Source organism: Homarus americanus, unplaced genomic scaffold, assembly GCF_018991925.1.
Source record: "Homarus americanus isolate GMGI-L3 unplaced genomic scaffold, GMGI_Hamer_2.0 scaffold32929, whole genome shotgun sequence".
NCBI classification, from domain to species: Eukaryota; Metazoa; Arthropoda; class Malacostraca; order Decapoda; family Nephropidae; genus Homarus; species Homarus americanus.
In genome coordinates, this window is record NW_024737097.1 from 10860511 (window position 1) to 10882848 (window position 22338).

The 22338-nt window shown below is 41.8% G+C and overlaps 1 protein-coding gene across 1 annotated transcript in view; it reads right to left on the bottom strand.

The window, feature by feature from the left end:
• The window catches only part of LOC121873112 (chondroitin sulfate proteoglycan 4-like), a 164305-nt gene that overhangs the window by 135048 nt on the left and 6919 nt on the right, over nucleotides 1-22338 (bottom strand). The window contains exons 2-3 of the mRNA XM_042376424.1: nucleotides 19600-19729; nucleotides 9018-9181 (exon numbers count right to left, since the gene is read on the bottom strand). Coding sequence (XP_042232358.1) covers nucleotides 9018-9181; nucleotides 19600-19729 — 294 coding nt within the window. The remainder of the gene's footprint in view (nucleotides 1-9017; nucleotides 9182-19599; nucleotides 19730-22338) is intronic.

The window sequence follows — 22338 nt, forward strand, 5'->3', positions numbered from 1 at the left end:
TGCAAACATCTCCCTCCATATATGAAGACACATACACCCCCCACGCCCTCTCCCCACGCCCTCCCCCCACGCCACCTACCATAAGAACATAAGAACATAAGAAAATAAGGAGTCTGCAATAGGCCGGTTGGCCTGTGCAAGTGTGCATGGCAGCTCCTGTCGAGAGTTACTACCACTCTCTATCATCCATGAATCTATCTAGCCTCCTTTTGAAACTTTCCAGCGTTCCCGCACTTACTACAAAGTTGCTAAGCTTGTTCCACTCGTCCACCACCCTATTTGTGAACCAGTTTCTTCCTATCTCCCTCTTAAACCTAAACTTATCCAACTTGAATCCGTTGCTCCGAGTCCTATCCTGCTCGGATATTATAAGAACTTTATCTATATCCCCTTTATTGATTCCTTTCACCCACTTAAATACTTCTATCATATCTCCCCGCACTCTTCGTCTTTCTAGGGAATGCAAGTTAAGTTTCTTTAACCTATCCTGAAATGGAAGGTTTCTAAGTCCCCGAATCATTTTTGTCATTCTTAGCTGCACCGTCTCTAGTGAATTTATATCCATTCTATAATAGGGGCACCAGAACTGAACCGCATAATCGAGGTGCGGCCTAACTAACGCAAGATATAGTTGCAATAAGACCTCTGCACTCTTGTTACTTACACTTCTAGATATAAAACCCAATACTCTGTTTGCCTTATTTCGAACATTAACGCACTGTTTTCTAGGCCGTAGGTCCGGGCTTACAAGTACCCCTAGGTCTCTTTCACAAGTCGACTTCTCTAGGTTGATGTTGTTCAGGCTGTATACATTATAAGTATTTGTTCTTCCAATATTAAGTACGCTGCACTTGCTGGTGTTGAATTTCATTTGCCATTTTTCAGACCACCCCTGCAGTTTATTTAGATCCTCCTGTAATGCATTTGCATCCTGCCCTGAATTAATTTGCCGCCCTATTTTGGTGTCATCCGCAAACTTGCTTATGTCACTGCTGATCCCAGTATCTAAATCGTTTATGTAGATCATGAACAAGAGTGGGCCTAGTACTGACCCCTGGGGAACCCCACTGGTTACACGGCCCCACTCAGATTTAACACCATCTACGCTGACCCTCTGCGTTCTATCGGTGAGCCATGATTTTATCCAATTTAAAACTTTCCCTCGATACCATGAGCCTTAATTTTTCTCAGAAGCCTCTGATGCGGTACTCTGTCAAATGCTTTGCTAAAGTCTAAGTAAATAACATCGTAATTTTCGTCATTATCTACTACCTCGAAGACTTTCCTAAAAAACGTTAGCAGATTTGTTAGACAAGATTTTCCCTTTGTAAACCCATGTTGAGAGTCGTAGATTAATTTGCTTTTCTCTAGATGCGATCGGATGCTATCTGCTATAATTGATTCAAGAAATTTCCCCACTACTGACGTCAAACTGATCGGCCGGTAATTTGACGCTGATGCTCTGTCTCCCTTTTTAAATATGGGTACTACATTCGCCTGTTTCCACAACTCTGGCACAACTCCAGTGTCTAATGATTTTGTAAATAAATTTACGAGGGGTCCGCTAATCTGTTCCCTACACTCTTTTAAGACTCGAGGAAAAATTTCATCCGGCCCTGGGGATTTTGTGTTCTTTAGTTTATTTATCTTCTTAAGAACATCCTCTTTTCTGATGGTGATATTCTTTAATTTCTCTTCTTCCTTTCCCTTAAATATCAGTTCCACCTCCGGAATTTCATCGCAAATTTCTTCTGTGAAAACTGATAAGAAGTAGCTGTTCAATGCTTTGCTCATGTCTTCACTGCCATTTATCAATTCTCCCCTCCCTGACTTTAAAGGCCCAACTTTGTCCTTGACCTTTGTCCTATATACCTGGAAAAATCCCTTGGGATTCGCCTTGGATTCTCTTGCTATTTTGATTTCATAGTCTCTCTTTGCTTTCCTTACATTTTTCTTAACATTCCTAGATGGTTCATTATACCTGTTTCTGAGCTGCTCCTCCCCTCCCTTTAATTTCTTATATATTCCTTTCTTTACTCCTATGTCATTGTTACGAGTTGGGGATTTAGAATATAGTTATACGTCTACCCAGATCCCAACAGGTAACAAAAAAAAAAAAAAAAGACAATCGGACTATAAAAGGGTAGACAAAGGATGCGAGTTTTCGTTGTGTATAATAAAGTACCATAAATCCCTTAACAAAATATTCAGCTTATAAATTACCCTTAACCAAACTTAACCTAAACATTAACAGTATATACATATTAATAACACATAAAACAATCGTGAAGCAAGGTGGAGGTGGGAGAGGCAATACAAGATTACAAATACTTAAGCGAGGAGCTGAGATGGCTGACGAGTAAGGCTGAGTATTGTAGAAGACGGTAGGTAGTCACTGTGCCGTAGGTTTAGAGGATAGGTGATCCTGTTCTTTATTCTATGTCATGTTTTAAGTTTTTTACATTATTAATCAAATTGCTGTTCAGCCTAAATTTTTGTGATGCTGGTTTATGTAGTAGCACTGTTGAATATATTATAGTCATGATCGGTGTTGTGTGTATGACCTCACCCTTCCTATGGCTGTTGGTGACCTCACCTAAGTGCCTTCTTAACCCCTGTTAATCCTTCAACCGAAAGTTTGATTTCATTATGTGTCATTGTTTTCAAACTTTTAATTTAAAAGTGCAGACACAGATTTCTTCTCTGATCACTGTTATCTATGGATTTAACTTCCCTACTGTGATAACCTCCTGGTAAATATATTTGTTTGGTAATACTAGGTCTAATATGGTATTATTCTCAATGGTTTAAAATAAGTTGTTTCAAAAATTGTCCTGTGCTGCGTCTAGGGAAGGCTTCAGTTCAGCAGTCGCCTACAATGTTCTAATCCCACTCAATATTTCTGAAGTTGAAATCTCTGTCATGGGATTTGGTATGTTTTGCCTCAAAACTTTCCTGCCATATGGGCTGGGCTTCCAGCTTCTTTTGCCAAGACTTGGGGCGCATAAATCACTCCATAATTAGTTTCCTCTTCCTTCGTGGTTTACCCACAGAACCTCTTTACTTTTCTTTGATTGTCTAACGTTTTGTGTTTTCCTTGACGAAGTGCGACCCCTCCTCCTTCCTACCTTCCCTGTCTTTGTTAAAAAGGTTGTACCCTTCTATGTGGTACTCTGATAAAAAATTTTGCTCGCCAGATTCATCCAAGTTTCGGTGATTGCTATGACGTCTACATTCTCAGTACATACAACATCTAGCAGTCTATTTGTTCCTACTTGCTCCTACTGTTTGTATAGTATACATTTAAACCTACCTTCTGGTCTCTTTTTATACTTTGTCCTGAGCAACTAATTTTACTTCCCAGGACCTTGCTTGTTTTTGACTCCCACTTCCCCCTGACCTCTCTGCTAGCGAAACCCCCTTCCGGGTAATAAATTTCCACTCCAGGGATGCAGACAACGTCTTTACCCCCTCTGAGACAGTGCCATCCGCTGAGTGATCATTGCCATAGAATCGTTGCCGGTGTAAACAGATCACCCAGCCATTGTTTGCACAATGTTTTCAGTCGGCAATTTATAGCATTTATGGACAATTAAAACCAGCCTCTTCTAGGCAAAGACACCACATACTATCAGGATCCCTCCCCTATCTCTAACCTTCCTAAGCGCCTCTCATCACCTCTTGAAAAGTTCCTCCTCCTAACCTTACCTGGCATGGTTTTATACACACTTCAAGATACTCATTTGGATTAGTACCCTCCTGGCCAGGCCCTGTCTGCTTTCTCAAGCACTATCTCAGCCCCAGGAAGAAAACACACCTAGGTCTGTTTCTCTGCTAAAAAGCTCTATCTAAACCTTACTCTTTTAGCTTTAACTACCACGACATTACCTGTGAGCTTCACTTGGGGTTTGTACCACTGCCTCTCTCCTTGATCCATAAACGGGAGCACTTGCGGGCACGACCTTCTCCAAGCTGGGTCAGGTAGCACACACAGTTGCGGAAATGTGTTCCTACATCCATGTGGGACCCGTGTCTCCAAACGGCAGCGTCGCAGTAGTAGTATCACTATTTATGAATGAACGGGTATTGGTCGTGTAACGACGGACGTGATTGGTGGATAGGTTTGCTATAGGTCATACACGTTGGCCGTTTGGAGACACTGGTTACCACTTGGGGGTGTAGGAACACACTTCCGAAACTGTACACTCTCTTTACGAACATAATATTCCAGCACATTAATATTCTTGATTTCTCGGTTTATATCATTTGAATAAAATTATTTAGGTACTGCCAAGTCTTATGTCATTACACATGTAGCACTCAGAAGGAAAGCAGAATTATTTTTCCTCTATATGAAAAACAAAGAGCTGGAACAGACTGGATGTGTCATCTGATGCCACTGTTCACCAATTCCCGGATCAGGCGGTTGGCTGCAGGAAGCAGCCTCATTTGTCTTACTGAATACTATTATGTTGTTTGTGTTGTTGATGTTGAGAGAAAAAGAAAACTTGTTTTTTGAACTAAATATACTTCCATCAATTTTATGATCGCAATTGATGAACGAGGTAGTTATTTTGGCATCAGATGGGAGGGAGGTCATTTTGAAGGCAGCCTTGTGAAAGGGGGTAATGGGTGGCTAAAAAAAATGAAGAGAATATTTTCTCTTATGCTTTATTTGTTAATTTAAAATTTAAGGTAAAACTCAGTTCCCGTCATTTTCCCGATGAATACGAAATATATACACTGGTCTAGGCCAAGGCTAGTAGGGAAAAATCAATTACTATTCCTCTTTCGTAAATGTTATTATATGATTATATTTACCTAAAGGCCACCCAAACCAGAGGTGGCCAAACCGAGGGATGGAGGCCAGTGGCCTGTGTAGGGTTATTCCATTGGTCTTGAAAGTTTTGTATTGGGCTGGTAGACGTTATCATAGATCTATCAGCTTCTTTGTGAAGAAGTATTTCCTTACGTTCCAAGACATCACAAAAAAGGCCCAGTTCACGTTTTTCATCCCTTTCAAGAGTTTGGATGTGTCTTTGAGTCTGCCCTATTGTGTCTTGTCTGAAGAATTGCTAGTCCTAAAATCCTCAAGTCTACATAGATATCGAGATGAACAAAGTTCCGGTATAATCTTAGTCACTCTGTTGCACCTTTTCTAGGTATAATAAGTCTTTCTGGAGGTAAGGTTTCCATGCTTGTATACAGAAATCCAGACTGGAACGTACAAGAGATTTACAAAGTTGAAGAAGCAATTTCTTGTCTGTGTATTCGAAGGTACAGTCCCAGCCTGTGCCAGGCAGTCTTCCCTGCTGGAGACCTGATAACACCCGTTACGACCGGCAGCAGGTTTATCAAGAAGCCAGGAGCGGCCACGTGACCGTTAACTTCAACAGTGTGGGCGAGTTGGTGGAGATAATATGTTTTTTCCTTCTGTTTGTGTTATAAATATATTGACTGGGATAATGCCTCCTCAATATTACCTTGTAATTCAATTGACAATAGGAACATTATAGAATCCAGTTGCATTAAACATACCGAATCCGTCAACATGAATTTGAGTAATGGTATGTACAAACTGGATAATTTCGTAATTAGGAAGATTTGTAACCAGGTGAGAAGGTTGGGTCATATTACCCTCTGACCTGACTACCGACTGCTGCGGTGCTTTTTGAAGATTAGTAGGGTCACTACCTAATAACCTGACTATTGTGGACTTGATCTCACCTTCCTCGACTGTATATATATTTGCCTTGTCATGTATTTCTCCTTAGTCTGTACTCACCCCTGAAGGTGTGAATTACACGAAAGCGCTTGGGAACTTCGTGTTTTCTTTTTCCTTGTGGTTATCAGCATATATATATATATATATATATATATATATATATATATATATATATATATATATATATATATATATATATATATATATATAATACTCAATTCAACTTAATAGGGGTTGGGTGTAAACGGGACTGCCCAGTATGGGCCAATAGGCCCGCTGCAGTTTCCTCCATTCTTATGTTCTTAAGGGCGATATAACATAATTTACGCGAACAAATTTTACCAGTTGGAACATGTAGCAAACTCCCAAACAAAGTAACGCTTAAGTTGTGTGTGTGTGTCGGGGGTGTCCACATCGTGTTTTCTGTTCTCTTTCAAATTACCATAGAACCCTGTTCGAGTAAATTATGTTATATCACCCTTAAGTAGTTGAATTGAGTATTAAATATTTGGTGAAATAAAATTGTTTCACATGAGGATAGGAGGAAAACATGTTACCTCTAAAAAAAAAATCATTATATATACATATATATATATATATATATATATATATATATATATATATATATATATATATATATATATATATATATATATATATATATATATATATATATATATATATATATATATATATATATTTTACAGTGTAATATGTAAAGTTAATATCTCAAGTGTGGCTCTTGATTTATGGAAGTAAGATTGTCAATGATATGTGATACTGATGATAAGATGATAAATAGGAAAGAGGAAAATTTTACTTGATCACCTCCCTCCTGCCAGTGACCCTCTCTGCTGACTTGAAATTAAGTACCTCTTTATACAGTATTTTTTATGCCTATCCTCCTGACACTCACATAAGACAACTCATATCACCGATAGATGGTATAGTTCAAAGATGTGTACCTAGACACGACATAGAATGAATTGTTCACATGATCGAGGTGTCTAGCAGACGGTGTACCACGGCGTGTGTGCGAGGAGGCATTTCATCTGTGCTAGCAAATACATTGATTCTCGTCATTCAATTTAGGTCGACATAATTATTAATGGTATTCATTGGTTGTTCCTGACATTGCTGGCAACATGGCAATCTAGGCATGAAATGCACCCTTTAAACCACAGAGTGATGCTTAAACTATGAGCCCGGTAGTTCTATCATGCTTGTTCGTTCGCGCATGTCTCCGAAGATGCCTCATACCGAGTTAGCCAAAACTGCCTGACGCAGGACTTCTTACCGGGACTGTACGCTTTATAATTCCCAAATCTCGATGGGTTGATCACAAACAGGGTGGGTCGAAGGATATATTCTTGTGGCATTCCACCATACTGAAAGTACTCTGTTTATGACCACCTTTTGCTGTCTGTCTAAGAGCAAGCTGTTAACTCACTTTAAAATTTTACCAGTGATGCATGTGCCTGGACCTAAGAAGCTAGCTGTGCATGTTGGACTTAGTCAAACGCCTTGGAGAAACCCAAGTACCTTGGTCCACTATGATGATACTGTTTGGTATATTTATTGGTGTTAATGGAGTTTATATAGGACTTCGGCATTTGGTATGAAATATTGAACTCGTTAATAAACAAATACTTATAATACATTATCTCAATTATCTTATTGATAGGATGCATCTATGGATAAGTGTCATGATCCCACAGCATCAACTTTTCTTCTTATTGGAATCATGGGACCCTAGATCTCCTGCTTACTATTGGTTACAGGCTTACAATATAAATCATCATAAATCTTATCTAATTTGCCTCAAAATATTTAAAAAATGCCTCCCCCAGCTACCGCTCACCCCCCAGACCCACTAACTAGGTTATTGCCTCGCGCCTTCTGTGCTCATTCCCCCCCTCCCCCACTTTCTTCACACCTACCAAACTTGGGTGTGTGCTACTTCTACACTGAGAACTGCACCTCGGCGAGGCAAGATCTTCTCTGCTCCCGAGGTACTACGTGAACCTGACGATGCTGACCTGTGACCAGGCGAAGGTCGTAAGACTGTACCCAGTCACATGCCCTTCGCGCAAGCAACTAAACCTCCTTGTCCTAAGGAAGCTTTTTGATTCCTTAGGAATCAGGGGGGTGACAAGGGTCGTCCGCAGACCAGTGAGTGGTGGCCTTATCGTCACCTTCGCAGAATAGGGACAGGCCCAGCAAATAGCTAACATAACAGAAATAAACGGGATCCAGATACTAGTGGAAGCTCGCACCGAGGACAACTTGGTGTTGGGAGTCATCTCCCACACCGAGATAGAACACCTTGAAAAAGAAGAACTGGCCGAGCTGATCGGAGACCAGCTCTCAATAGTACGGAAGCTGACCAGTGCAACTGCACTGGTTGGTTACCCCAAGAATCTACCAAGCACCGTATTACTGGGATGGGAGAGCATCCCAGTAAGACCGTATGAAAGAAGATCAACAAGGTGTTACAAATGCCAGAGGTATGGCCATCTGGCGGGGATGTGTCGTGCTCGGGAGGTCTGTTGCAGTTGCGAGACACCCGGGCACCAGCACACCAACTGCTCGGGGGCAGCCAAGAAATGCGCAGCTTGTGGTGGCACTCACTCCTCCTCCGAGCGGGAGTGACCCAAGTGGAGGGAGGAGTGTAGGGTGGCTAAGCTGCGAAGCAAGAAAAAAATGAGCTACAAGAAGGCTCTCCTTGTAGTGAAAACCGAAGAAAAGAACAATCAAGACCCCCAACAAGACCACGGAAAAGAAAAATCAAGACCCCAAGAAGACCACAGAAAAGAAACCAGAATTAAAGAAGACAGAAGAAAAGGATTTAGTAACATTAAAATCATCACCGTTTTTAGAATTTTACGAAAAATACCAGAACAAGACCAAGAAGAAGAATGGAAATTGAAAAGCAAAGAGAACAAAAGGAAGAAGTCCAAAGAAAACGACTCATGAAAAAAAACAGCTTCGGTCGAAATAGCCTAACGGCAAAGTGGCCAGTAATCCCCAAAACTACCTACCTACCTACTGCTAAGTTAAGTTTGCCCCCCTCCCCACCACCGATTGGTACCTGGATCCGCCCCTGGGTACACTCTCTCCACGAAACTATATGTACGTACACTCCCTACACGAGAAGCATAGAGGCTCATCCCCTACACGCACACTATGGAAAGTCATCCTATACTCGTTAGTTATAGATGCCAACCCTTTCCACATATATTAAGGAGGTTGGCTCCCTGCAGGCACGGTAGTAACTTCTTCAGATACTTACCCTAAGAGCTCCTCCTTCCAGCACCACCAGACAGTAATCGGTGTTGCCCGCAGCCAGAAGCAGGAGTGCATCAGCTCGGTGTGTTTTAAGGCGTAGACTGATCTCTGTTGAGCTCCTGGCCTCCTGTAGGGGTACCGCCACGTAGGAGGCACCGAAGAAGGAAGCTGGGGATAAAAAAGACAGGTGTTACATTTCTCTTAACATCAATTACATTTCTCTTAACATCAATATTTTCCTTACTTGGTCTAACATCAATAAAAATCAGAATGGTAAGCAGCATCTTCAACAGCTCAAGAAGACAGAATGTAGACAAGGATAATACACTTACTAAGGTAAAAGACAAATTGAAGCGTATAGGATATCATTATTTGAACTGGGCAAATCTACCAAAAGTTCTGATTATATTCATTGAAAAAGTAAGAAGAAAGAGCACTGAATTTGTCACGGTTACGCTAAAATTAGACAAACTGCTTCATAAATAACAAAAAAATTTATCAATATTACTTATATCTGCTGAGAAATTAATTGCTTTTGGAGTAAAATCTGTTGATTAGTTGTCACAGATAATTTAGCATTTCAGAAAGGCTGTTTCAAGGTATAGTTAATGGAGTATCATTGCCATCAACTTTACTCTTATACATACATAAAACATTAGATAGGAGAGCGTGAGATGAGAGCATTATCTTCAGTGCTACAAGAATAACCACTAAAACTGTTTCTGGCCCAACCTGCCCCTGCTCGCCAACAACATCTACATATGAAGCAGCTTAGATTAATGAAGTTACTGCGTCAGCGGCGCCCCACGCTGGCTTATGTAAATACTTGACCTCCTACACACAGCTGCCATCTCCCACGTATGTTCCTCACATCCTCTGCATATGTGCACCCCGCGTCTGTTAAGTCTTAATAACGAGAAAATCGAGAACTATAATAATTTCTTCGAGTTTAATAATTCTAGACAATTTAGTTTATCAACACATGACAGCTTTAATAAAACACATCGGACCACACAACAATTCTGCAGAAAGTTCTACCTTTCATAATTTTTAATTGTTGAAGGACTAGTGTAATTGCCAACCTTGTTACGAACTTAAAGACGTTAGTTGTTGAAAGGCAGTAATAACATTATAACGTCAACGACTGTCAGAAAGGTGTTCTCTTTAGCACCAGTGTCAATTTTACCCACGGCCTCGAAGTCTTAATTGGTAAAAACATTTCCTACTGCTATTGATACTGCGGTCATACTTTGGCTACAACGAACCCATTTACTGTAGATCTTATTCAGTCATAATACAGACCAGTAAACTCTCCTGTACAGTGGTCACGTCAGACACCATTTTCAACATATTTATGAACTTGAAAGTAGATAAGTCGCTCTACTCCTCTCTGTAATGTCCATCAACAAGTGCGGTACATCAGAATTATATTTTCCACAAGAGGATATATTTAGTTCATAAACTAATAATATAAACAATGTGTGTGTGTGTGTGTGTGTGTGTGTGTAAATTTCTTTATTTTACTTTCTTCGGGTGCTTCTCAATACGTCGATGAAAACCATCGTTGCTGAAGGCTTTTGTCTGGTTGTTTCCTCACGGTGATTTTTGTCTTTCATCCAGTTCAATACTGCTGTAATTCGACGGTACGTAGGAAATTTTCAGACAACCTCAATCATCTGTTTTGACGACATTGTAGAATTTTAACAGCAGTTCAGCATCAGCTGAATGTGGTCTAGATGCTACAGTTCGTGCCAATCCTCTTCTCTAACTTCTGGCACAGTTTCCTGATTGAATAATAACTTTTATTATTAATGAACCCAAAGCCCCACAAGCAAATGAGGCAAGATCCAGATCTGATATAAGCACATATGAGAACAGAAGAGTGCAGGAAACTGCAGCGGGCCTATTGGCCCAAACTGGGCAGTCCCGTTTACACCCAACCCTTATCGCTCATATATCCATCCAACCTATGTTTGAAGCTATCCAGCGTATTCCAGTTCACGGTGATGTTTGGTAACTTGTTCCACTCATCCACTACTCTATTTTCAAATCAGTGTCTACTTATCTAGCGCCTAAATCTAAAGTTGTGTAATTTAAAACCATTGCTACGAGTTCGCTTCGGGTTGGATAGTTTGAGTACCTACTGTATGTTATATCACTTTTGTTTAGCCCTGACTTCCATTTATACACCTTGATCATATCGCCCCTCACTCTACGACTCTCAGGGAGTGCAAATTAAGATGCTTTAACCTGTCTCTGTACTCAGGGTTCCTAATGCCCGGGATTAGTCTTGCCATTCTCCTCTGAATTTTGTAGTACAGTCACCAAAACTGAACCACATAATCTAAGTGGGGTCTCACAAACACAAGATACAGTTTTAGGATAACCTCGTTAGTCTTGTAACTAACACTTCTTTGTACGAACCCAAGTACTTTGTTAGCTTTATTTCGAGGAAATACACATTGTTGTCGTAGTTTAAGATTTTTAATCTTTACTCCTAAATCTTTCTCACAGTCAGATTTCTCTATAACAACGTTGTTCATCTGATATCTGGTTTCTCTGTTTACATCTCCTACACTAAGTACTTTACATTTGTCCACATTAAATTTCCTCTGCCATTTTTCAGAACATTCGAAAAATTTGTTTAGATCTTCCTGTAGCTTTGCGGAGTCCTCGTCCGATTTAATTACACGCCTTATTTTAGTGTCATCAGCAAATTTACTTATGTTCCTGTCTACGCCGATATCTATTTCGTTTATGTATATAATAAATAGTAATGGTCCAATTACTGAACCTTGGGGTACTCCACTAGTGACGTTACCCCAATCGGATAAGTTTAAGACAGTTTTTAAGTCATCATCAGTTACATCCAAGTTTTTTAAAGACTATTTTTTTTAATCCAAACTATATATTTCACTCAGAAATTTCAAAGGGAATTCTATAACTCCATAGCGCATGGAAGAGAACTTCACTTGACAGTGATGTGAGTGTGATAGATGCGGCTTGGCTCTACCATATGGACACCAAAGAAAGTGACATAATTTTTTCAATATAGTTTTCCTTGAATTTACATTTCCACCCACCATGCAATTCAGTTTTCTTTATGGAATGAGTTTGTTTTATGAGATACAGCACTTTGTTATCTTAATCGAAATAGTTAACTTGATTATCCTGTACAGCTTTCTGGAATGTGGAGTACAAGACAAGAGTACTGTAGGAGTCATAACATCAGAGACACAACTCAGTGTCTTTAATTTTGTTAGAACTGTCAGACTGGCTTGGTGCCTTGTGGTAATTGTGTACTCCGACTGTTAAAGGTACTTCACAGGAGCCCGCCACGTGACTGATAGAAAAACTCACTGCTTTGGAAATCTCACTAAAAGCCAAGGTCGACCTATGTGCAGCACACCATATTTCAATTATTGGGAAGATTGGAGTTGAGCCACACCTTCACCAACCAGTACAACATATGTGATCTTGTGGTTGCTGGCCTGTCTCGCTGTCTTTTTTTTTTTTTTTAAGGTGGGGAAAGGATGGAAGGCATGCTGGGGTTCAAGGCACAGCCAGACATGAATAATAGAGAATTCGCGACAGATAGTCGTGGGGGGAAATGTTGGAAGAGAAGTTTAATGAGTTAAACAAAGGGGGACGACACCCCTTGTTTTACATATTACAGAGTTTGTTGGCTAACTAAGCTAACCTAGGATTTAGGATGAGGTTGCACAATGGTTACTTTGGTTGACAATGACTAGCTTGATTTTACAATTACAATTACTGTATTACGTTATGGACTCACTAGATTGTGACTTGTTAAATGTGATCTTATAACACCTAAGTTTTAATCTAAGGTGGATCGCTGTGGCGGACATAGATGGGTCGCGGGTTGGGTTGTTGTAGTGTGGGCAGACTCCGGGGCCACCAGGCGTGGGGTCGCCCTCCGTCGATGACTTCCCCGCGTAGGTGGTCTGGGCTGTGAGGGTCGTCTAGGAGCTTGTCCCAGACCTTCTTCCCAAGGCGATGGAACCTGACGTTGAGGGCCTCTGTTTTATTTCTCAGGTGGATTGTTTCCACTGTCTCCTGGAAGGGTGCCGCTTGGCCACTGGCTGATCTCAGACACTTGTTTTGGAAGCTCTGTAGTTGTTTTATTCTGGTCTTTCCGAGTGTGACGAGTGGTACGTGTGGGTACTCCAACACAGGCCTCACCAGCGCCTTGTACAGATGGACTTGTATGTTCTCAGGCATCAGTTTAAAACGTTTTAATTTGGCAGCGGCGACTTTGGTTTTCTTTAGTTTGTCCTTCACATAGGAAACGATGCCCGCCCAAGATGATGATGAAGCCGAGCAACCTGCCTTGTTTAGAGTACTCCATCTCTTCGTTGCCGATCATCAGTGGCGCTGGATTCAATTTGGTTATGGGTATGACCTCGAATTTCGTTTTGTTTGTTTTAATTTTCCATTTATTTTCATACTCCGAGATATCCTCTATTGTCCGAGCAGTGAGTCGCGCCATCCTTGCCGTGGACCTTCATGAGCAGGTGACGATCTGTGTTACATCGTCGGCATACATGGTGTATTCGCTGTCGACGATTCGGGGTGGCAGTTCAGCCGTGTAGAGCGTGTAAAGGATTGGTGAGAGACAAGAGCCCTGAGGCACGCTGCTCGAGAGAGACGATTCTTCTCCACACTGTTCTTGCATTTTGGCTCTGCAGTCCGTGATTAAGTTGCACAGCTGGCAGGTCAGGTTTTCGGGTAGCCCCAGTTGTATGATCTTATACTGCAGCCCCGCGTGCCAAACTTTGTCAAACGCCTTGCTGACGTCCCTGAGCACTACGTTGCACTACAGGCGGTCTGCTCGTAGGCCTGTGCTATGGCGGTGGATGTGCCTCGGTACTGGCGGAAGCCGAACTGGCGGGGATTATGCACGTCTTCGTCCTCCAGATTCATCCGCAACCCCTTATTTACTATTTTTTTAGGATTTTGGCTGGTATCCCATGTAGCGATACTGGTCGAAAGTTTTCAACTGTTTTTTGCTGGCTTCCCTGCTTTTGTTATGAGGTGGATAACGACGATTTTGAACATCTTAGAGAAGTATCCAGAGGCAAGGTAGGCATTGCATATATGAGCAAGCCTCTCTATCATGTTGTCGGGGAGTTGAGCCAGGATCTTCTTGTTAATATGGCTTTGCCCTGGTGACTTGTTTTTAAACCATTTTATGCTGGCTGACACACCTGCAGGAAATATGCGCTCCGTCAGGTAGCAGTCGTCCACCAGTCTAGTGAAGTCAGTCCGTGCGAGCGGCTGGAGCAGGTGCAGGTGGTCCTGCAACTGACCTAAAATGCCCTCCTGTTCTCCTGTTCACTAATGGTAAAGATCTTCCGTAAATATTGCCAATGTAATTGTTCTTGGTTTTCCTCCTCGAATATTTTCACGTTGTTTTGGTCGAACAGGTAAGGGACCGTGCTAGAGGTGGAACCCATCAGTCGCTTGATCCCTTTCCAGAATGCAGCAGAATCGCGGTAATTGTTGGCTGCCTTCCACACCATGGCGGCCCACTTTTGTTCATGTAGACGTTTACTCTCATGCTGGATGTCCGTCTATAGCTGTCAGTACTGGTCTCTCAGCTCTTGCGTCCACCCGCGGATACTGGCTAGCTGTCTCACGTGATCGTACTGGACACTGAGCTGCCTCAGCTGGTGAATAGTGTGAGGGTGGGAATGGTCCTGTGGGTGGTGGTCGGGATGTTGTTGCCCATCTCCATCTTCACATCAGTGTACCATTGTTCGACCTCGTCGTCGATGTCATTGGGGTTGGCCTCTTCCAGGTTACTCCCCTGCTTGAGACTGAGAGACTCCTTAAGGGATTCCCATTCTGCCCGTTTGAGGTTTGACCTGATGTTAGCGGGGATCATAATGGGATTGGATGAGAGCGTCACGACGACTGGCAGGTGATCGCTGGTACTGATGGGTCCGGCGGTAACGTGCCTGTTCAGGGCGGCCTCGTTGTTAGAGAGGATTATGTCGGGTGTTGTGGCACTGGCACGTCTGATCAATGTCGGGAAATCTGGCCCGAGGTGTTGCAGTTTTCCCCTTCCAATGTTGTCATACAGCGCCACACCGACGTTGTTCTCATTTCCGTGTCCGAGTATGGCGTGGCACGCATTTAAGTCTCCTATGATGTATGTTGGTTTTCTGTGGTGCTGCAGTTGGTTGAGGTCTTGTTCGGGAAAATAAGGACGTCTAGGAGGTAGGTACACTCGCAACAAAAAATATCGGTGCAGGGTGAGATAGATGACTTCAGAAATGATACGTATACACTGTGATATGTCGGGAAGGTTGGTAAGTGTATCCTCATTACCCCCCCCCCCTCCACTAGGTGTTGCCATATGGCTGACAATCAGTGTGTTTGTTTCCTCTTTTCGGATTGTTGCTTTGTGTCGACTGAATGATGAGCGAGGGTTCGGTCTCGGTGAACGTGGGTATAAAACAGAGGCAATATGAAGCAGTAGAGATCTACACATGCCAGACGACATGGAAACCTCAGAGGGAACACGAAGAGCTATTATTGCCCTTCATAACGAAGGGTTCGGCGTCACAGATATTAGCTGGTGGGTTGGTGTCCACAGGAACACCGCTGCACAATGGATTCGGAGATACCTCGGAACTGGTGCTACAGACGACAGGTCTCGGAGCGGCAGTCTACGCTGCACCACCACTCAGGACGACCAGGTTGTGTGGTTTATTTGGTAGCATAAATTAATGTGGCAATATTCACAAGTATCACAAATAATTTTGTTAACAGGGAGCTCCTCATATTTCATACTGTCTATTTATCACTTTCCGACCTTATTTATAACGGTTTGTTTCACTTGACCAGGCCATCGTAGCTGCTCAGCAGCATTACAGGGCTGCCAACATACGGCTGGAACAACTCGCCTTTCCCAATACCTATCGTCACTGGTCTCAAATTGTTCACACTATAGTATGCACCGATACTTTTTGTTGCGAGTGTACATTGTGCATATGATAACAGACCCCCTGGTGGTCTCCACCTGCACTCCTAGATATTGGAAGCATAATGTATTGTCTAATGGTAGACCCTGCTGCCATAGGGTATCACGAAAAATGTGACCAAGTCCCAGGTTGCTCATCTGTCTTTCTGCCTCATTTACAGATAATTGCAGGGTCTCAATTGTCTCTCTTACTATTGACAACACAACATATATAACCTCTCTCACTCTTGATCTGTTCTATTCTTTCTACTCTTTTATTCTCCTATGTTATCAGTGGACAGTAATATTAAAGCGGGGCCTTCTCGGATGGGTCCCACTGGTCGGGAAAGTTGTGGAACCCAGGTGACGACCTAATCATCATCAAACTAGTGGGGCCTCAACTGACTTCACCGCGGTTGCTGGAGGATCTGCTTTTTTCACACTTCATTTTTCTAACATTCGCGGCCTGAGATCCAATTTTCCTTCTGTGGAGCACTATCTATTAACCTCTTCTCCCGACCTCTTACTTCTATCTAAACTTCAACTGACCAAAGCAGCTTCACCTAAACCTTTTCAAGTCTCCAACTACAACCTTTATACATCTTTCCGTTCTAAGAGAGGTGTATGCACCTACTGCAACACACGTACACCTATGGGTCAACTCACGGATCTTGAATCTTCTCTTTATGATGTCATCTGGCTCAAAATATCTCTACCAATTATGACTATTTTTCTTTGTTTCCTATACTGTTCTCCCAACTCTACCAACTATTTGTAACTCTTTGACTATCTCACTTCTTACCATGAGTCGTTGCTGTCCACACACCCCAACACCGAGATCCTCTCTATCTAGGGAATTTCAATGTACTGTACATCACAGAGAGTGGCTTGGCTCTGCAAGGGATGACCCAGGTGGAGCTGAGGCACTCTTTTTTTCCTTACTTAATTATCTGGAACAAAATATTAAACACCCTACAAGTGTTCCTGATCGACACGATCAACTTACTAACGTTCTTGATCTTTGTTTTACCTCTAACCCCTCACACTTTTCATACTCAATTTCTGCCCCCTTAGGGTCTTCTGATCACAAACTTATTTCTATTAAATCAAAATGGGCACGACCACCAGGGCAAACTAGCAATCCCTGCGAGAATTCTTCTCCGACTTTCCGTGGGATGAATATTGCTTTTCCACTCTGGACGCCTCGGCATGTGCTGGCAGCATTGTTGGGGTTATACAGGGTGGTGTGAGTGCATTTATTCCATCTTCTACCAAAACTTTCACTTTACAATCAGGGTTTGCTCGCTCCTGTTCTCTTGCCTGTAGGGAGAGAGATAGGGCGTAACAAGTTATGAAACTATCTCCTTCTCTTTTTACCCACACCTCTTTCATTACTTCTAGGAATCATTGTAAGGCTATTCATCATAGGGCCAAGTGGAATTTATGAAAAGAAAGACCATTGTCCTGACTAACTCTTCTTCTAGTAAATCCTTCTGGTCCTTAACCAAAAACATCTGTAATAACTTCTGCACTACTTCTTTTCCTCCTCTCTTCCGACCTGATAACTCTATAGCCAACTCTCCCCCTGAAAAAGCCAATCTCTTTGACACCTTATTCTCCTCTAACTCCACCTTAGACGATTCCAATTCTATCCCTCTTACCCCTACTCCTCCTACTGAACCTATGCACTTTCCTATAATCTCCACCCATAGGGTTGCTGGTGTGTTATCCAGGTTGGATGTGAGTAAGACACATGGACCTGACAGAATACCCCCTCGTGTTCTGAGGGACTGTGCTGAAGCCCTGGCCCCTGTGCTTGCTCGCCTCTTTCAACTTTGCCTCAAAACCCAAACTTTTCCTTCTTCTTGGAAGCAAGCCTTGGTTCAGCCCATCCCGAAGAAGGGTGATCATTCTAATCCCTCTAACTATCGCCACATTGCCCTAACTTCATCCCTCTCTAAGATTTTCGAAACTACTGAAAATCTCATTTTCCGCATCACCTTGAATGCCCTTCTCTTTTGTCGGATCACCAGTATGGTTTTCGCCAGGCGAGAGCTACTGGTGATCTGCTCTCCTACAGCACTCATCTTTGGTTATCCTCTCTTAGGGATTGTGGGAAAACTTTCTTCGTGGCCCTTGACATCTCCAGAGCATTTGACAGAGCATGGCACAAGTCTTTGCTTTCTAAACTTGCCTCTTATGATTTCTCTCCCCCACTTTGTTTTCTAATCTCTAGCTTCCTTGAGAACCCATCTCTTCCTTCTTTTTATCAGTGATTTACTTCACACTACGACTAATTCTATCCATTCTTATGCTGATGATTCTACTCTTCATTCTTCTTCACATTTTTCCCTTCCCCCTAATTCTCAAACTAGATCTGTTTCTAGAGCTGATATCATTTCATCTATCAATGTGAATCTGTGCAGCATCTCCGAATGGGGAGGTAGAAATTTGGTTAAATTCAATAGCAATAAAACTCAGTATTTGCCAATTACACTTTCCAAATTAAATGATCTCCCACCAATTACATTTCAGGACGCAACCATTCTGCCAATTTCTAAAATAGATATGCTACGTCTCACCATTTCCTCTAATATATCATGGAAGCCACACATCCACAATATTGCTAAAGCTGCCTCCCGATAGCTGGGAATGCTGTACAGATGCCGTAGCTACTTCCCTCCTGAGCAATTGCTTCAAGTTTATAAGGGATTCATTCGTCCTAACTCGGAGTACTGCTCTCATATCTGGGGTGACTCCTCTGTCCAACTGTTAGATAGGGTGGAATCAAAGACAACGTCTTATTAACTCTCCTCCTTTAGTTAATAATCTTTTTTCCCTTTCTCTTCGCCGCAATGTTGCTTCACTCTCTCTCTTTTACAGGTACTTTAACGGGCAATGTTCGATGGATTTGGCATCTTGTGTACCGCCGGCACGGCAGTGGGCTCGTCACACTCGTCTTGCCCGCGGTGCCCACAGTTTCTCTGTGGCTGTCGGTCACACTAGAATAACCCGTTATAATACACCCTTCTTTCCTCACACAGACAAACTGTGGAATGCTCTGCCTTCTTCTGTGTTTCCATACTCTTACAAGCTGTCTCACTTTAAAAAGCTGGTTTTCCGGCATCTTCGTGGTGTAGATTAATATGGTCTTTTTCTTTTCTATTTTTAATTTCTTTTTACTCTTATTGTTTTCGCACCTTAAACCCCGTTGTGGGTCGATGACCTGTGCCCGGATGGGCTCTTCCCCCATAAAAAAGAAAAGAAAAAAATCTGTGACTCGGCCGTGACCTGATGGCCACAGTAACACCGTCGTTCAGCTCACCCGTTATGTTCCTCTGGTATACAGCATAGCTCAACATTTTCAGCTTACTTTCGTCATTTTTGCCACTACTGTTTAGCAGAATAATGTCTGGGTCTAATTGATAGTATAAGTTAGACAGTTCTTTGCGTCTATTAAGGACCAGTGTAGGACATTATGTTGGACAATTTTTATCCTGCTAATGACTACCATTTCGGAGACTGTAAGTTGGGGCTTCGCTTGAAGTGTTTGCTCGGTTTCTGACATTTCTAGGGGGGCGGAACTTCTAAGCAGAACCTTCGAGCACCTGCTTGTCATTTAATGGCGGGCCCTCGAACTTCCCGTCACCCGTGTACAGGAACACGTTCAGGTCCTGGTCCTGCATGTCGAAGTCATCTACTGATGCTGCAGCTCGAGGGTCTTGTTCCTGTGTGGAGTAAGTCGCCATCACCTGGTCGCAACCATTGACTGTAGTTGCAGCCCGATGGTCACTGTCGTCGCTGGGAGTACATGTCTTGGTGTCTTGGGGTCACGAGATTTACGGTGTCGCTGGAGGAGCTGTGATCCCAGGGGGACTGACTGGCCACGTCAGGGCTACGGTTACGCTAACTTTGGCCTAAGTCAGGGAGGTCATGGTGGTAATGTTGAGGAAACACCTGGTTGTAGGCCTAGCTCACTGGTAGTGTGTGTGTGTGTGTGTGTGTTTACAACACTGTATATACAGTATGTACAAAAAAATTAATTTAAGCATAATTTAAATGGAACAATTTAAAAATAACTTTACTACAAATATTATTTTCTGGGAACCATAAGAATTAAGAATTCATTGCACCAATATTAAACCTTTAATAATTGTTATCTGTCAATAACATTTTAATTTAAAAATCTCATGATCTTCTGAACAAAAATAATTTAAATATACAATATAGTGACTGAATATTTGCATGTTTTTAAACTAAATTTATGCATACAGGATGCGCACGATATTGATATGACGATTGTGCAGCAAGTTGGAGGTTCATTCACTAAAACAGTTGAAATATAATAAGTAGCTAATTTTCTCCAGGTATGGAGCTCCCTTTCACTTGAACGTAAGGACAAGAATTTACACCCAAAATATCCTCTCACAGTCGGATATATAGAAAGGCAGTGTAGGTGCCATAGGAACTTGCTGCACAAAGTTGGGGAATTGTTGGTTGTGAGCGATGAGTCCTGGAAGATCAATCATTGATTCGCTAGGGGAACTTTCTCTCTCGAAAAGTTGTTAAAGGTGAACGTCAAGTAGGTATATATTGCACGCGTGTTGTCGACTCTTTTTTTTGTGGTAGCAAAGGTTGTATATTATCCAGACCTTGAATCAATTTTTCTTTTGAGAACAGGATAGTTGTAAGTGGTTTAGGCAAAGTCTGGAAACAGTCATCATGTTTGTAATTATCTAATTACCAAACTTGGGAAGGAATGTAGATTATATTTGGATGTCTGAGAAGCGTTTTTTTGTCTTCGTTAGACTCTTCGACCAAGATTTTCAAATAATGCATTTAATTTGTCTTGCATTTTTCTCTGGGTGACATACAGAGAAACATTCATTAACCTTACCGCGCCGAGTGCTCTTGTCGCTAGCCCACGCTAGATGCCCAGCCAAACCACACCACACCACACCATATCCAAAGCTAAATTCACTGTACATCTAACATTATCTCTTAACTGTAGGGAGTATATATTTTCTTTCATAAAGATTATCCAATCGTCTATCAGTTGCATCCATGGACAAGGAAGGCTTGGGCCAGTTGGGGTTCTTGTCTGGTGTGTGGTGGGAAGGCGGGCGAGAAGGTGTTGGGAGAAAGAAGGCCGCTGTTAATTCCTACCATTATTGAATAACATAACATATTATAATGTCGATAATTTACGTGTCTTTAATTATTAAAGGAAGAAAATATTGTAAGGGTATATATGTGTGTGTGTGTGTGTGTGTGTGTGTGTGTGTGTGTGTGTGTGTGTGTGTGTGTGTGTGTGTGTGTGTGTGTGGAACAAACTGTCGTAGTCATTGATTATTATCTTATATATTCATTGTGTATTGCTTTGAAAATTCGTTATGTACGCCATTCGTCAACACGATACAATAATTATATCAAAATGCTAGATCAAAAGAAAACCTCCCATTGTCGCCTGTGACGAATGAATATGAAATGTTGCATTGGGACCTCAAGTGTTTCCAATATGTTTCCATTTTAATAAAAGCGGTGGAGAGAAGTCTGAAGTCTCCTCCACCACACATAATTTATTTAAAAAAATATTCAACTCACACTGTTACTTTCATACTAGTTTCAAAAAAGAAAATGTCTGAAGTGACAACTGATTGAAATTTTGTTTAAATGAACAGTCAATTCACACCCCTCGCTTGGCCCTGATTCCTTTACAGATAAAGAAAAAGAAATAACTTTAGAAAGGGAATTAGTTTTGCCAAAATTTCATATTTCCATTTACAGTTCACCATCCTTACACAACCAGACGTGACATGCACTTCGGATACTGAGACAGATTGCAAGCACTATTATTATTATTATTATTATATGATTTATTTGCGTTATTATTAAAGTATAGTAGATTGTTCTAGCAAGCAACACGCACATGTGAATAAAGAATCACTGCAATTGTCTTCAAACCTCCTCTTGTTCACACTATGGCCAAAGTTTAGCATGAGCAGTATGAATGTTATCTGCATAATATGGCAGACGAAGAAAATAATAGATATGCACTTAAGCTTCAAGTGAGCATTAATATTTCATCATTCACGGACACCATTACTGAAGGTAGAGGGCCACCTGCCTCCACTTCCCTCCCTGCTGCTCCCTCTCTCACCCCACATTCTCTTTGAGTCACTTTACCTACAGAAGTCCACTAGGCAAAAGATACGATCTAATAACACAGTCTATTTAATGCATTTCCTAATAAACATATACACATTCCACAAATCTTAACATTTATTTATTTGTTTTAATATATTTTTACTTTGATTCCAAATTATGTTTGCAATTG